The sequence below is a fragment of the Plodia interpunctella genome, chromosome 17 (assembly GCF_027563975.2).
Source record: "Plodia interpunctella isolate USDA-ARS_2022_Savannah chromosome 17, ilPloInte3.2, whole genome shotgun sequence".
Lineage (NCBI taxonomy): Eukaryota > Metazoa > Arthropoda > Insecta > Lepidoptera > Pyralidae > Plodia > Plodia interpunctella.
This window is the reverse complement of record NC_071310.1, coordinates 3,879,971-3,898,209: the sequence shown is the minus strand read 5'-3', so window position 1 is coordinate 3,898,209 and position 18,239 is coordinate 3,879,971. Positions and strand designations below refer to the sequence as shown.

At 37.8% G+C, this 18,239-nt stretch overlaps 1 protein-coding gene across 12 annotated transcripts in view; it reads left to right on the top strand.

Moving 5' to 3' along the window:
• Atpalpha (Na pump alpha subunit) overlaps positions 1-18,239 on the top strand; it is a 48,550-nt gene that overhangs the window by 16,651 nt on the left and 13,660 nt on the right. For 3 of the 12 annotated variants that reach the window (XM_064436523.1, XM_053758039.2, XM_064436524.1), the window contains exons 2-6: positions 10,906-11,012; positions 15,639-15,770; positions 16,036-16,206; positions 16,733-16,954; positions 18,013-18,231. In XM_064436523.1, coding sequence (XP_064292593.1) covers positions 11,004-11,012; positions 15,639-15,770; positions 16,036-16,206; positions 16,733-16,954; positions 18,013-18,231 — 753 coding nt within the window. In that variant the 5' untranslated portion in view covers positions 10,906-11,003. Of the gene's footprint in view, positions 1-10,707; positions 11,013-15,166; positions 15,248-15,638; positions 15,771-16,035; positions 16,207-16,732; positions 16,955-18,012; positions 18,232-18,239 lie in introns of those variants that run through there. The other 9 variants (XM_053758030.2, XM_053758031.2, XM_053758032.2 and 6 more) reach the window with 6 other exon arrangements.

The window sequence follows — 18,239 nt, the reverse complement described above, 5'->3', positions numbered from 1 at the left end:
CAGATTCCATTTTATCCTATATCCTGATTTTAAGTGTGAAAGGATATGTTTGAGTGACTTTGTTACTCACATATCATACTTTATACCAAATCTTCTCATCAATATTATCACTCAATTATTATCAACAAGAACAGACTCCAGTCTTGAACTTATCAACAGTACTTAATCTTTTAAAATGTTAGCGTCGTAAGTCTTCTTCACTTTTAAAGATTTGATTTGCCTTGATTAGTGATTTTCTAAATATAGAGTTTGTTTGAGATTATATATTTTCCCACATAATTTGGGATAATGAGACTATCTACTATGAATAGTACCTTTAGTGTTTCACTAATTAGCTTACGTAACGCCAAAGCAGTATCAACTATTTTCTCGTTTGAAAACTGCGTAGAGCTTTGTACAGGATGAATTTGGACAGGTTGATGTTCTGTCGACTGTACAGCTCCGGCAAAAATTAAATCTGCAATTTAGCGGAGCGGTCCCGCAAATCCTAATGTATTCATTCCCTTCTGCCTTTGACGTGAAACCTATTACGTAATATGCATATTTTAATATTATATTATTGGTTACTTACCTTTCTCTGGCTTGCTTGATATGATTATGATACACTTTCAAATATGGATCTAATTTGGAGTAAAACCGATGCACGATTTTGTTGCTAGTGCTATGCTTTTTTGAGAACTGATCTAAATTAATAAAATTAATTAATATTTCCGTACGCACATGCACACTAAGGAACTTAGTCTACCAGTGGTAGTCTAAGCAAATTAGTGTACAAAAAGTAGCATGAGTAAGATTCTAACTTGGAACTTGCGACATGAGGCGGGTTTCTTTGCCACTGGACCACCGCATCATATAAATCAATCACGTGTGACACACGTATGTCAATCACATCAACACGAATGTAATTAGATCCTGTCGCCATGCAATTCAGTGCGCAATTTACCGTACTACTCTTGCATCGTCATGAACCAGTGCACACAGGTACAGCTATTGTGAGGTTCATGCGCGAATTTCATTCATGTCCCACCCACTCTCAATTGGCCTCCGTTCTCAGATTACGCTTTAATGAGGAAAGAACATGGCTGAATTGTGCCAGGGAATTTTTCGAAATATCTAAGCGAACGCATGTCACGTCAAGATTCCATACCTTACCGTGACGTAAGTGTGCGTATCTATAGCTGAAATTGTGCTTCATTAGTATTTTAGATCACTGTCGTAGTTTGGGTGAAAATCTTATTAATATTTTTATTTTTACCCGTAATAACCTAGACATTTTAAATATATTATACGAATAATTTCAAGAAAATAATTAGTTAACTATGAACAAGATTTCTATATAAGAAAGACCCCGTGTATTTCTAGACAAGCTTAAATAGCAACTATTTATTTTCAAAATATTATTAGTTTTGTCATATAGACTGTACAATTGTACATATTGTGATTATTATATAGATAATTTATTAAAACCGCGTTTGCAAACTGTTTTTTTAATAAAATACGTCGGTTAACTTCATTATGATAGCAATTACATAATTCAGAGCGGAGCGTCAAGTTTTAATCTACTTAGTACAGATCTAGTTAAATTGGACACTAACTCCCGCTCCCGTCGGGCAATGCGCTCTAAATCTTACGTAAATGAACCTGAATATTATATAACACTAGGGTGGAGCACCCAGCTTCACCCTAGTCAGAGAATCGGGACAGTTCAGCTTATATGTTGTTTGGGAATCTTGTCTGATATTTACTTTTTTTTTTCAATCGAGCTGACATTTCGAAACTTTTTAACTTTATTATTTAACAGTGCGAGTGAACTAATATTCTACCACTGGTCAGACAGTGCATTGAACTGAAGTCCGAGACTTGGGAACGGAAACCATGCAGGCAACATTCAGCTTCACCCGGCTAACTCTGGTTGGAACCACTCCTTCCTCAAGGATCCGATGTATTTCGGTAGATGCCGTTCGGGAACCTGACTCACTAAACCTAAAACTAATTTTTCAAACAAACTACACGTTTATTTTATTTATATTCATAATGCCATGCTCTAATTGCTCCATTTCAAATCACCTTGAGAGAAATTTTCACCTTGAGAAGGATATTACTTTTCCATCAGTCATAGTTGTGGTTGTTTATTGGAGATGTTTGATTGATTCCAGCCAACTGTTTTAGGACTAAAATTTTGATAAAACCTCACTCTGCGTTCAAGTGAAAATTTTGTAATAAATCTGGCCAGGGTGCGGGTTTAGCAGGGGGCTGAAGTCTGAAAGCCGTCAGGCTTGTAATTGAATTATGTAGAGCACGGCAATTCTCGCGTGCACTTAACGCTTGATTCACGGCTCGACTTACGTAACATAAAATACCCTGGAGTGTTTAGCGACACCCGACCCTGTCCTCGATACCCCCGTTTATGAGTGCGGTGCTAATATTGCTCTGCTCGATATTAAGATCGTTTATACTTTATCCTAGTGATGTCTCATTGCAACCGTCCATCAATTCCTCTTCTCTTCTCTATTGTCTTTTTCTGACCACCTGCATTGCTTTCCACGTGAACTAATCAATCGGCAAGCACATTCAACTTTAGCCCGGTTAAGTTTTGCGTACATTGCGACTGCGCTGACTGTCTGACTTGTTACATAAGTAAGGCACAACATATAAAATTAATGCAGCAAAACTTACTTGATTATTGTTATTATCTTTCATAGATGCTTTCTTATATTCCCTTTCGAACGGTCTTCGGCAATCGATTGTCAGACCATGGCACGCATATCCTCCTTGCCACCATCGAGCCAGCACATTTTGGTTTGTCAGGACCAGGCAGATTGACATTATTGATTATGGATACTATTATTAGGCAGAGAACGTCGAGTACTCGTCCTCATTTATCTCTAAAACAACCCCTTTTGGTAACCTTTCAAAATATTGTCGGATTCCATTTGGCTTACTTTTTGCGGTTTGGAGTTACGTAACCACCTTTTGTTTCTCTGTTTTTCTAATTCCTTTCTGAATGTTCACCCTCTTTACTTAAGCCCATTTTATTTCTTTGTTCACGCATTTTGTGAATACGCACTTTTTTCCATTTATTTTTATCAAACAGCTTCAAAACAGTTTGACATTTTTATTTCAGTACTATTTGTTATTCAGTTCGCTTTTTGAGTGAGCTGACCCAATTAAATAAGCCACGTTTATTGGATTATTCTAGTTAAGTGCTATTTTCTATAAGGTTTCGTATACCATTTCTTAAAAAAAATATGTCATCCTGTGATATAAGTTCTAATGCAATGGTTTCATAATTGAGTTGTTCTATTATTTCTGACCACTTTGTAAAATTGTATCAATATCACAAAAAAATCTATAAAATAATATTTATAAATAGAATAAAAATCATCCAATTGATTTTCATAGCGTACACCAATACACCATGCTTTCGCAGGGTCGTGCGCAATTTTTAGAACATTTCGTGGAACTATAAATCTTATCTGCTGGTGTATGCTGCAATAAACTTCCTTCGTCTTCACCTTCGGCGCACACGAGAATTGAGTGAATCAACAGTAACAGCGTAGCAACGTCATGACGCGCTGTTTATATTCGTTCATATTAGTTTACTCTATAATAATTTCATTGACTGAAGCGTTTTACGGGACGTGTCGGACTAAATCGTGTTCTAAGTCGAGAATCGAGGCCGCGGCTCCATAAATCCATACTACGTCTGAACATTTTTCTTGAAATTTCCTCTGTTCGTCTACTACGGATACAAGGAGATGGGAATTTTATAAAATTTCCTATAGAATTAATTTCAAGGCATTCAAATTCGATTACATTTTAATTTACGAAATTTACGAGCTTACAAAGTTTCAAGCTTCGATGTTTTAAGTTTCCCTTGCCTGGTTATGTCATGGCCGGCTAAATAATATTGCTAAAGAATAGCTTCCCAAACTAACCGAAATGAAATTTCTGTACTCCCCGAATTATAAGATCTGATTTACTTACATTCTATTTTGAAATCTGTTTTACTATTTGTGTCTCCCGGACTAAAATGAACTAAAACTGCTAAGATGAAATCTATCTGTTCCATACGCAAATATTGACCCGAGTAAGACCCGACCTCACCTCAGTTCGACACGAGATAAAACTATTATCCAGGCCTTCATTGCATTAAGGCAGGAATTGCTAGGGGAGATACTTTACTTGAAAGTATCGAGATAAAATTTATTTGCTCGCCAAAATTGTGTGTTAGCGAGGATCTTTTACAGGGCATCCATATATAGTTGTAGTAAAGTATAATAGGTACATGTGAGCAAGGCTAATCCTATTTTATTACGATGTGTAACCGGAAAAATCCGGTTTCCCAGCCGCGAAATATCGAATTACGTTTACCTAGCTTGTAATTTAATAACCTATTATTATCGTATCACATAAGATACACAAATAGATGTATCTTATTATTTCAGGTATAACTATTCTAATATTTTAGGCAAATAGCTATAACGTAGGTTATTTACGTGTAGTCGATATGTGACTTAGCATGGAGGATTAGTTAACTTCGTGGTTAACTAATGCTTCTTGCTAAGTCACATATTGTAAATAGCTTGATAATACATGTTATCAAGCTATTTACAAAAAAGTACTAAAGACTTGTAACTTGATTATCACCTTTTTCATTCGTTTAAGTTACCATATTTATAGTAGCTACCTACAGCTTATCGAGCATTATAGTGATATTTATCATAATCATCATTCACTAACATATTCGGAAATTCTTCTACGTTCCTTGTTTGCGAACCTTTTGACGATATTGATTTATGATAGCTTTCGCTCCTCGGAATATTCCATTTCTGTGTATGGAATTATTGATAGATTGCAATCTCATCAATGGAAACTTACAGTGGGCACACACCTACAGCCTTTTACGAGATCAAATAAAAGTATTGAACACTAAGAAATTGACGGTAATTGTTCAAGTATATTTGCTTGTATATCACGAATGGCCGGCACCTGCTTAATCAAATAAATGTAGCAATTTTCTATCAGTTGGAAACTTCCAAGAAATTTGTTAACATAATTGAACCGCGAACAGTATCTTTGTTTCGATACGGTTCTAGTACCCATTTAGAGCCATATAAACCTTTCAAGCGACGGCGTAGACGGGGCAAATTCGGTGCGGGGCAATAACGTTAGTCTATATTATTGCAGCCTTTATATAACTTTATAGACTGCTTAGTTCCCTTCGTTGTATGCAATGCGCACTATATTTTTGTAGTATCATCATTTGTATAACATTTCTCCCTGAAGTAGAGAGAGACGATTTAATTTCAAAACTGTCACTTTTACAATTAAATATGAAGTACTTTTTTGTGTAATAGTGAGAAGCAGGACGCGTCTGGATGGTATCACCATGAATTTGGTTTATAATAAACTCAATGGTTTTATGTGCACGTTTTTGGCACCGTTTTGGCTACACGTCACTCTCGCCTTTACTTATTTCGATGCAGTACTCGCCTGGCTATTTCTGAAGTGCGTATTGTGGTCTAGGTGTTTTACCTAACAATATTATGATTTACTGCGCTCTATTGGCACGTATGGAATGACGAGAAAATATAGCAAGAAGCAAGTTTCTACGAGTTCAAAAGTTCATTTTTAGATCCAAGAGTCGTTAGCGAAGATGAGGGGCGAGGAAGTTTCTGTTTTCTTGCTGATACGAAATTCTTATATTACTATCTCTAACGCAAATTAATTTATCTTTAGTCAATCTCCTATAATGTTATAAGAAATGGACAGTTATTTCATTACTTTTCCGTCCTGATAAAAGTATTCGAATATACTGACAACAATTTCTTCGCGAAATAATTCCATTAAGACAAAAAGATGCGTGAATAAAATATTATATTTCACCCGAGAAAAGTTTTCAGCCAATGTAGCTTAATGTATAAAGTTTGCCGAACTCGATCCAGTTAAAATGCAAATGCCGAGGACCCTCGGGGTGTAGTGGCTCGGAACATTTCCAACGTCAACTATTACTGTTAGTTTTTGGCAGGTAAACGATAACTGCTCCTTGTACTTTATAGACGGTATTTCGTATTCTACTGAATACGAAATTTCTACTGTGATTTCATTGATCTAGTTAGCTGCGGCTGCGGCGTGCCCATCCCAGAAATATTTATGCTTCCACTTGAGACTGCTCGCTGACTTAGCTCAGGACGCCTCATTATAAGCCTTCCGTGCAATTTTAAACTTGGGTTTAGATAGAAGCAATGTTGAGAGGTTTATTACAACATTTTTATATTTATTTAGAACATCGTTCGTTACGTTAGAAGACGACTAAATTAAAGGTCTGTTTAAACACATTGGTCAAACAGCGTTAAAACGTTGTTTCGTAAGTGTTGGATACCGCTAACTGGTAGTATAACTTCCGGCAGATTTATCTAGTAGTTCGTTTATCTGTCAGATTACGTATGGTATACTAAAAAATATTTTTTTGTATATCTCGGTTATCGTACGATAATGTCCAAATGTATTATATAATTTCGTTTGCGTTGTACGGCGAAATGTCTGTTCTATCCAAGTAGGGCGGGCGGAAACGTCTGTCAAATCGTGCGGCAAGTAACGAAAACTTTTACTGTAATGTCATTTACCTCAGAATTTGATCCATGGTTCTTAGTTAAGACTAAATAGCTCGTATGAGACGAATTTGAGAATAATGAATGTCGGTGGGGTAGTGTGCGAGACGCGTTAGGTAACTGTCGGCGCGTGAGAGAGAGAGAGCTGCGGCGCGCGCCGGCTCCAATATTGATCGTGGGGAATGACGCCCGGGGTGACCCAAATAGAGCCTCCATGAACCCCCACCACAGGGCCGGACGCCCCTCCCAACTCCCCCAACCGCTCGACGACGAATTTTCATATCAGCCAGTCCTTCACGGTGAAGGAATGGCCCGTTGCCCCGACTCTTGATACTAATGCTTTACATTATATATCGCACTCCCTGTTGAATCTTCGTCTAAAATCTCATTGTCCCTTTGACATTTTGACGTCTGCTAATTCTATCCGTTTTGTACAATCTTCTTTACAAGTTGCGGTTACTTGTCAGAGAACAACAGGCCGCCCTCAGGGACGAGATGCTGGGTGTGAAAGTTTTAGAACCTCAACTGTAAAGTTTCGAGGTCACTTTCACCGTCGAATTCAAAGCTATCCAATGAATAAATATCTCATACTAAAACAGCTATATTATCACTTAGTAACAATAATAAGGATACGTGACTATAATTTATTCATATCATAACAGTTACCGTAACACGCAGGTAGCGCAGGGAATAACTGACCTATGCCTGGGAAATACCCGGGTCGCATGGAACTGGTGCATGCGTACTTAATGCTTTACCTTTGGCTGACATCATGCACTGATATTGATCGTTTATCAAGGCATACCAGAAACAATTACTAAATTATAAATTTAGAAGGTAAAAATGAACTATTTTCGTCATCCATAGTAATATGGTCTTTATTAACATTCAGACCTCGTTCCGCTGCTTTATTGGCAATTTGCAAATCGCTTAAGTAATGAAGCAATTAGTAATTTCCTTATTTCAGTTCAGCGATGATTCGTTAAATACAAGAATATTTACGATGGAAGATAAAGAAATATTTAGGATTTACGAATCAAGAGAAACAATGAGCAGAAAAATCCTTTTGTTTAACGTTCCAGGACAGAAAATGAAAAATACCCTCACAGCGAGGGCAGGGCGGACGTTGAAATTGAAAAGTGTGCAAGTTTGCGTTTTATTGTGCGACTGCCCGAGAGTACTGCTCCCAACAGATTGCGAAAAAAATGTCCACCGTTGCCTTTTGAAATCCACCCGCAGTTGCATTTGCAATAATCTGACTCATTAACTATGTATTATAGAATCGCTATCGTGTAAAGTAGGAATAAGAATGCACTGCATACATTTATTAAAATTAGCCTTTTCAGACATGTGCTTTTCTTGGAATATAAATGGGGCTTTGATATTACATTTTATACATAACTCCGTGGTCGGCTTATCATCCCTTTGTAATAAAAAAAAACGACAGCTCAGTAACGTGCCTAAGTAAGTGGGGTGCGGCTGCCCTAGGGGTCTCAGTGATACGTCTATATTTGCTGACGTGTAATTACGAAACGGCCACGTCAAGTGCCGGAAATTAATATCTGACAGGTGGCGCTCCCGGCCACCGGAAACGGAAACGTATTCTCCACCTAGGGCCACCTAGCTACTTCACTCCGCCTCGCTTGTCTAACTTGGCTAGGCACTCGTGAATGTTTAAGTGTTGTTCTTTTTCTGCCAACTTTTCAATTTATGATAGTTTTCACTGTTGAATTATATCGAGCTGATGGTTGAGGGTTACAACATAAGCAGTCACGTAACAATTACAGTAATGGTGGATTGATAATATAATGATGCATTGTCTTCTAGTAATACTGGAAACGAACGCGTGATAGTGTATTACTTTTGTGTCATTTACGTATGGTATTCAACATAAAACGAATTGTTAAAAAAATATCTCTCATACATATTCCAGGGGTGTATAAAGAATAAGTTTTCCTTATATTCCAAATATTGTGTTTCCTCTACCTAAAAAGCAATTGAATGAGGAAAACGATTAGCTAAAAGCAGTATCTGTATAAATTGAATGATACGTGGATCTCTATAAAACAAATATTTATTGCTCCGCGTCTCTGTGTTAAAGCTAATCCTCTTGAACCAATTTTGTATTAAAATACTCGTAATATACACTAAATTTAAAGTTCGAGTATTTGGCTATCCGGTTTAAGCATCTGAGACTTTGTTGATATGTTTTGTGTAAATTGTCAGTGTATAGATTCTGGCTTTCAATAATTTTAGATGAAAAAAAAACTTAATGCTTTAAATATTCATTGTCAAATTAAATTAATGCACGATCAAAATCTGTTCGTTGGGCGCTAGACGAGCATGTAAAGTACCCAAATTTTTTAAAACTGATTTTTATGTAAATGTGATTCCACGCAAGAATTTACAATATATATATTGTAAATTCTAGCGTGGAATCACATTTACATCCATACATCCTTTCGCATTTATAATATTATTACGAAGTATGAAATGTTAATAACTTTTTGTTGGATCATGTTTATCTTGTTCCCTGTATTCATCCCTTCAAAATTGATCGCACGTTTCCGCGTCCCATTAATCATTCCGGCAATCACTACAAGCTTCTATTAATTTTCCCTAGTCCGCCTCTACAGGATATTGTTTGCTTTTCTTGCCTCAATCAACTGTTCAAATTTGTTTTCACCAATCTTATGTCTGCAATAGCACGATCTACACATATAAAACCAATAAAATCTATATATCCATACAAAATTCAGTGACTGTTCTTTGAAGGCAATTTATTTTATGGTTTTTCTAAATACAGCGTGTAAATGTATCACTTCAATGAAATTTTAACTTCCTAGCTGAAGAAAATACGGCTTATGCAGTGAAGTCTCGACCTGACCTCTCACATTTTATATGACCTGACCCATTATAAGGGAAGGAGGACTATGATAAGCATTACTATTTTTAGGGAGTTAAAATCTAACCTAATATCTTATATCCATAAAGATAAAATTTCACTAAATCTCAGGCTCAAGGCGCCAAGATTTTCTTAAGTTTTTCTCCACGGACAAAGTTTTATGGAACCTTACTTAATACATCTAAAGCCCCTTTTCGGTTGTCATGCCATGCGGCCGGCTCTACTCGAGTGCGAGGTAATAAATTTGGCGCTTGTTCCATACGGCGAGAATTGCAGATTTTGTCTACGGACTCGTGCTGCTCCTGGACACTACCAATAAAACCTTTACTGCAAATATATTTCTATAGCAACTTCATGACATTATTATAATGCAAAAGCAATATAAACGTATTATATTCGTTTACCATAAAACTTGCATGTTATTTTATTGTTAACTATGTTTATTTTAAACACGATGCCAAGCTCTGCTCTGTAAGGAATGTTGCGTTTGCTGGATTCCGTTTCGAGAATCTGGTTACAAAATGTAAATGCAATGAATGAAAGTATATTAAGGTTATACGACCAAAGTGAACCTTTCATCGAGAACTCCTTTTGACATCTCTCCTTCGTAAGCGATTTGGCACAGATTCATCTCTTTCAACAGTTCATCACGCCTAGGAAGTTAATAATTTAATAAGCAAGCAAGCAACACCATATAGAAACGACTGAAAACTAATGTAAAAAAAACTTATAACCTTCTGTCATCGGTGGTTAAAAATGTTATGCGATCGTCTGAAACTCCATTAATAATAACAAAAATTATCCGTATAGGTGTATAAATCCTAAGTATATACAAGTTATTATTAGAAAACTATAAGTGGAGAGAACTGGTGCTTGAGCTAGGTAGGTGTAGCCCTAGAGAAAAAAGATCTAGTTTCGTGTCAGGAAAGTCAATAAATTCTCGATTTTTTGCATTAATTCATGTATATATCTGTGAGGATGCGAATCAGGGGCGTGCGACGACAGATAGTTTGTCGATAGCAGAAGGCTGTCATTGTGCCGGTTGTGTAAGGTTACGCGAGGGGCGGGTTAGGGCGGCAGAGGGCGCTTTGCGCGGCGTGCTGCGCGCGATGCTGGCGGCGGCGGCGCTGGCGTCGTGACGCAGTGTGACGTCAGTGCGCCGTCGGCTCGATACGCGCGGACCCCGCCGTCAGTCGCCGCCCGAAGCAGGCCAAAGAGCGTCGCGCCCTCCGCGCTCTTGCCATCCGCGCTCTTTCTCATACCGGGTTTTAGTTTGGTACCACGATGACATAGCCAAGTGCCGTGCCACGAAACTTACGTGAAATTGCACATATTTTTAAGTTTTTTGGTTGGAACGAGGAAACCGTAAAGGTCCCGTTGTTGCAGAACTAGCGACGACCCACCCCGCTCCGTTGAGGGACAGAGGCGAGACCGAGAGGCGGCTAGTTCCTTTTTATCCGCCTTTTTCATAGAGACTAGCGAAAATGGGCGAGGTGAGTGCAGTGCTTGCAGTAGTGCTTGCCTTAGCCTTTTCAGTAGGGAATCCGTCAGGACAGTGCTTTTGTGAAGGTGCAAGTGCATGCCGAGTACAGTGCGTGCGGAAGACGTCGCTGCCACGGTGCCGCCGGCGGCAGCAGCGGTCGCCACCGGCTGCTTGTGATCAGTGCTTGCGTCTCCAGGGGCATATCCCATGTGTCCGATATGCTGGATATCATTTGCACTATGTCTTTGTTCTATCACCAACTCAATTTGTCTAACTTCGCTTGAGCACATATTAGCAGAAATTGTGATCATCTTGTTCGTATCGTTCATTGTTACCGCTTGAACTTCTGTAAAGGCTACCTAGGCTGTTTTCCTTTGTGCTTATTTTTTTGTGTCATTCATCAACCATTAGGAGGTTTATATTAATTACAAAATTTATGATTCCGAAGTTTGTCGGAAGCAAGTGTGTCAGGCAGGAGACGGCGCCGGCCGGGTTGCGTAACTGTCGCTATCGATCTGTGCGGGCGAGACAAGAGTTCTGGCCTTTCATAACCAATATGCGATCGTCTTATTATACATTTAAAATTAAATCTTTGCTAAAATACTACTTACAGAAAAAGTTGATTTTATTTTAAAGAAAAGAGTTAAAAACAACTGCAACATTGTGATCTGTGAAGATTCTGACTCCGTTGGAAATGGAAGTGCTTCGAGATATAATGAAATGATTTCGGCATTATTAAGCTTAACTTTACTAGAAATATAAATTGTGAAAATTAAAAAAAAAGTCATTTTTAAAACTTATACTTAACGTTTGAGGAGGCCTATAATTGCAAAATGAAAAAAAAAATGTCTTTGTATAAAACTAAAATTTTAATATTTAAATACATATTCTTTAAAAAGTCTCCAAAATTAATCTGATTTAAAATATATATATGGAGGCATGGAGATCACAAAACTGCCCTTATACTTGTCGAAATTAGTCGCAATCATATCATCCAGTCGTAAAGACAATCTATCTAGGTGTTCTGAAGGAAGTAGGTAACAGGTTGCGGGGCGTCCGTGCTTCGGACACGAGAACTAGAAGCCCGAAGGTTTATTAGAAAATTGCTTGTCATTATGTCATTTAAATCGCATAGAGTACCGTCGCTCTATTGGAGTATTTCCTTTATCCTTTATGACGACAGAACGCATCAATTAGGATGCTAGACGTGGTCCTTGGGGAATATTCCTTATCTCAGTACTTGCACTTGTCTAACTTACCACGGTCTTTATTGTAAATCTAGATTACCAATTGTTCATCTTCAGTAGTGTTCGGCCATCGAATCGGATTAAATTTCATTGTTATTCCTTGTATTATAATGTCTTCCGGGTAGATAATAATTCAATAGTTTATAATAATAGTTCAATATATTGCTCTTCTACATAACTGAAAATAATTAATAAATATGATGGCTTCAATTTAAATCATGATAGAGTTGTATCTTTAAATATTATAAAATTGAAACTATAAATGAAATTGATAAAATTTTAACTTGGTTTATTATTGGATGTGTAATTGTGTTAAGTTCTTATAGTCATCAATTTAAAGGTGATCTATAAAACTAAATATACTGTCGAAAGGAATGTAGACTCGTGAATATAAATTTATAAGCATCCAATAAAAGTAGATTCGTTCCGTTTATAAACACCTTCTAAATTCAAATAAAAATCATCGTTAGATTTGCAGTTTTATGTAGTATAGATCTTTCTTTTTGTTTAAACTCCAGTTCGTTCAAATAAACATCATACTGTCTAATAAATACTTTGCCGAAATTTAAAACGAAGTTCTGCTGTATTCGATTTTACTGACTTTGTCAATTGGCGCCCATATAAAATACCTTTTTTATAAGAAATGTCGATAAGTTATCATTTAAATTAGTACCAACCCTATGCGTGTGGTCATCGTTGTCACACGTGACTAACTGTGATGCTATAACAACATGTTCACGTAATGTGCCGGCTATTGCATCTAAAATTATAAATAAAGCATCCGACACCGTTGATAATAATATAATTTTGGCAAGCGCCTCGTTTCGTCACTTGAAGACGAAGAACGCGTCACATAGCGCTTCATTAATGTTAAAAATTATTGTCTCATTCACACGTCATACATCCACTACGATAGTAACGACTAATTTTCGGTTCAAAGCAGTTTTGTAATCAGTCAATGAATCTTTCTTCCGATGTATCGCTAGACATTTTTTGTGCGCCAAATTAGCGCTGTCTCGCCTGCCAAATGTGCATCATGGTATGATCGTAGCGATAGTTCTCATATCTGGTCCTTTAGGTGACTTTAGGAATAAAATATCTCTAAATAACACACTGGGTATGAAAAAAAATGTGCATCGTCATCAGTCTGGAAATTTTTATTTTTCCATACTGTCTTGTTTTATTGAATTCCTTTTATATATTTTTCAGCATTTATTCAGTCTTCTGCTTTCCAAAAGGCGCTTGTGTTTTAACAGTTTATAAAGACATCGCAGGTGAAATTATTATTATATTAGCAAAATCGAAGTCAACCCTGTTTATGATCCTGCTCTTAAAATATTTGACGTGTTCACCAACCCTTTAAAATGTGCTAACATTTAGCCCACTAAGAACCGGTTTCGATTTTCCATCAGATATTCCGGTTTAACCTTTATAGAGATTATAAATGCGGTCGCCGGGGCCCGGGGGTGGCAACCTTGTCTTTTAGCTATTTATGTCGAGGGTACTAAGTGGGGGATGGGCCGCAGAGCGCATGCTCAGTGCGCGACCCTTATATAACTCGTCCGACGGACCACGCCGCCGCATGTCTCATCTCCGAACGTGATCTCATCCACCTTCAATATGAATATTCCATTGCTTAGGGCCGAGTTTTAATTCACTAATTACTCGGGCCCTTAGTTAAAACTTTCTCTTTTATCAAAGCATACGGTTTAATAATGCAGCGGTTTCCAATTTCCTGAGTCTCCTGTAAATTACAGGAGTTATTCCAATGACGGCCTTGGCTGGAATTCAGGGCACTGTTTAACGAGGCCTGCATGAAAACGTTCGTCAATTATCGACGGCGACGGCTGCCTTGTTTACCGCAGCGCGGACGCATTTAGACGCAATGACATTATGCCCTACTGCACACGATACGTTAGTTTTATACGTACAGTGCCACTTACGGAATTTTGTATACCTATTATACTCTGCTGCTTATCTCTTGCAGGAATAACATAAAACATCTAGTACGATATACCGTAGAGTTATAAATGTAGCTTGCAATCTGATGATTGCAGCTTTTGCTACGATAGAAGAAGGCTTTTTATTATAACCAGATCTAAATCAAATCTGGCAGGTACTAAAGGTACAAAGAATATTGAACGCCTTTAAAAAAATTTCAGAGTGCTGCCACAATAAAATATGAGTGCTATTATGGAACGTTTTGAATACATATATTATCCATGTAATATTTCCGGAAATTTACTGAAGTACATCGTTTTCCTATAATAACTATAAAACACGTAATTTCCCCCGGGAAATGGCTATCTGATGCATATTTTATGTGGTTAGCAATTGGGATAACACTGTTCATTTTGATGTGTATTATATGAGCATAATGGCTACTGCCGTGAGTGTAGTGGCCGTACTCATCTAGTTCACGTCAATTGAGCATCATTGATCAGCCCCAGGTCTTGTGCACATTCGGCAAGGTTGCTGTGATCACTGCTTTATAATTCCCCCTTTGAAATGTCCACAGTACAGTATTCTCATGAAACACGTTTTATCATTGCTCTTTTGTACATTATAGTCCGCTCAGGATGTTACCTATTTAAAGTCATCATTAGTTTGATAGCTTCCTACTTTGCGTTTGTTTTAATCAAAATCGTTACCTACTTTTAACGTTTTCATTAGCTTTAGTTCATTAGTTTAGTTTATTATCCTATTACAATATTTGTGGTCACACCCTTTTTATTGTCACTTATACGTCGATATTGCATGAATCTGTTCTTTGTTTCTTACTGATTTATCGATCGCTGTCATGTTACGATAGTCCAAGACTCATGCAAGATCGGGTAGTCACTACCACTGTAATCCATGATGCATGGTCCATAGGGCCGCCTAGTAGAATGTGCCTAGCCCCTAGTTGTGTTTGCAGCATGGCCGTACCGACTCGTACCGCGTCGCCACCATCGGCCCCATTAAGGACGATAATAGGACAGCTGACGGACTCTTCAAGGTTTTTATTTACATTACCATCATTCATTTTATTTTCTAAAGTCATTTGACGATGGAAGGATTCTCGAGAGATGGCTCTCAATTTGGATGCGACCTTCCATCGTCATTGACTTACATCCTGCATGATACTTGCATTATTGGATACCTACATTTTTATTGAATAAGGCAGATTTTACAGGAAGGCATATCAAGATCTAAAAATATGTATTAATTAACATTACTTAGACGCAATTAGATGTCATGATATCCAGTTGTCAGTAATCTGTATTTGTCAATATTATAGTTGCATCTACGCTATAAATAATGGAGTCGCGTAAAGCTTCGGTGGTTGGATCTGGGTTTTTATACATTTACAAATTGTAATTGTAACATTATGTGTCCGTATTTTGCAGACACGCCGAAAACCCCCTGCGAAAAAACGGAAAACAGGAGACTTAGATGATCTCAAACAGGAACTCGATATCGATTTCCACAAAGTTACACCTGAAGAACTATACCAAAGATTCCAAACACATCCCGAAAACGTAAGTTCGAAGAATGGAATTAATATAATATATAGACATAATTCTATTTGCTAAGTTAAGACTTTACATTCTTCTTCTGTTTGGTGATTGTATAGGAGTTATATGAAAGTAAAACTTTTCCCAGATTATTAGCAAAAAGTCCAGCGTAAACCTATATATTATCCATTAATTGTATACTCCAGTTAGTTCCATTTCTTTAGAAATGGTTGTTCACTTTTTTTATTATTTAGGGAACGAATGTGTTACACTGTGTTTTGTTTTACAGGGCCTTAGTCATGCAAAAGCGAAAGAGAATCTTGAACGGGACGGTCCCAATGCTCTCACGCCTCCAAAACAGACACCCGAATGGGTGAAGTTTTGTAAAAATCTGTTCGGCGGTTTCGCGTTATTACTTTGGATTGGTGCTATACTATGCTTCATTGCCTACGGAATTCAGGTGAATGATAAATACTACATTGTCATATCATTTTACCTACTGTAGCCCACTGCTGGGCCAAGGCGTAATAATTTATTCTGGAAACTAGGTACTCTATACACTGTGTTTATTTTCAGGGTAATTTTAAAACACGTGATATTGTAACCACCTAATAAAAATGAACTTCTAATTTTAAACGCTAGTTTGTTACGCAAACTTACATGTAGGTCTAATAACTACTCAACCATTCGCTATGAAATTTGGCATTCGCATGTACAATGCAACATTAAAGTTATGCCATCGACAAACTTTTGCCGTTACCTCATTTGTCGAAATAGCGAAATACTAGTCTAATTAAATCCGCCTGAGTCGGTGCGCTAAGAAAATTAAATTAAATTTCTTACTCGGACGCCTCTGACAAAAACGTTCTCCACGAAATTAGATAAACCCTACGAGAGTAGGATAAGTCTTCAATAGAACAATGTCACGGGTCGGTTGGCAGCCCTAATATATTACGTGGGCCACTAATATACACATTTTCTTGTAGGCGAGTACTGTGGAAGAACCGGCGGACGACAACCTTTACCTGGGCATCGTGTTAGCGGCTGTGGTGATCGTGACGGGCATATTCTCGTACTACCAGGAGAGCAAGTCGTCGAAAATCATGGAGTCGTTCAAAAACATGGTGCCGCAGTTCGCGACTGTCATCCGGGAGGGGGAGAAGCTGACGCTGCGCGCTGAGGACCTGGTGCTTGGTGATATCGTTGAGGTTAGACCACATCCCTTTATATATAGCGAGGACTCGTTATATCGACTTTTGCACAGATAACAGATGCCTTCCCGGGTATACTATACATGAATGTTACAATTAATTAATATTAGACGATAAACAGCCTTGTAGCATTGATTTTGAAGTAATAATGATAATAAGACGTCACGAAAACGTGCGGGGCATAGACATGGCGGATCCGCCTACCCCACTGCCTCAGCCCCACATATCGTCACACATCTTTTATTAGATAGATGAAAATATGGTGTTTCCTTTTTGTTTTTGCTTCATATGTTCAGATCGGGCATATGTTCCAATTTAGACGTACATGCCGTGAATCGGGCGGATGAACAAATACAAAAATATAACGGGTAGTTGACACTTTATCTGGAAGTTCATATCACGAATGTCACCTGCTATGTTTGTTTTAAGTATGTAATTACGTCATGTTATGAATATAATTAGTCTCGTCCCATAGTAGCTATACTGACTACTACATGATGGGCCTTGCGTGACACACAATATTAACTTTTATTCGTGAAGTGTTAAGAGTCACGCACGAAATGGCCTTACACACTCGCGTCTCGAAGGTCTCATTTATTTTTAGTTAGGAATGAAAGTATGACTCAATATTTTTTCATTATTACGTTATATCTGACTTGCTTAATAAAATTAAGAGTTTTTGCACCATTGGATACATATTAGGTTTCTGGGTACTCATGTAAAGTCAACACATCAAGCTTAACAAATTCTTTGCAAATGCGCCCCTATTATCGCGACATAAAGATGATGCAGGTTACTGTACTGTTTTCTCCATAGTGCATTATAATGTGGAAGTTCGCCCTTTACCTTTTAAGGTTACCTTTTTCATATCCTAGCCGCAAAGGATATTTTTTTCAGCAATCGGCTATATACGTACACCTTATACAAAATATTATCTGTGTGATATGTCCCTATATTTTTTATTCATTTTACAGACAATTGTCGCCGATAACATCCTTACAGTTTCCCAAATTAATATATGTTTTTAATAATATATGTTTATTTATAAATCGTAGGTGAAATTCGGCGACCGAATCCCAGCTGACATCCGGATCATCGAGGCGCGCGGCTTCAAAGTGGACAACTCTAGCTTGACCGGCGAGTCAGAGCCCCAGTCCCGAGGCGCCGATTTTACCAATGAGAACCCCCTCGAGACAAAGAACCTCGCCTTCTTCTCCACCAACGCTGTCGAAGGCACCGCCAAGGGAATCGTTATCTGCTGCGGAGATAATACCGTGAGTTT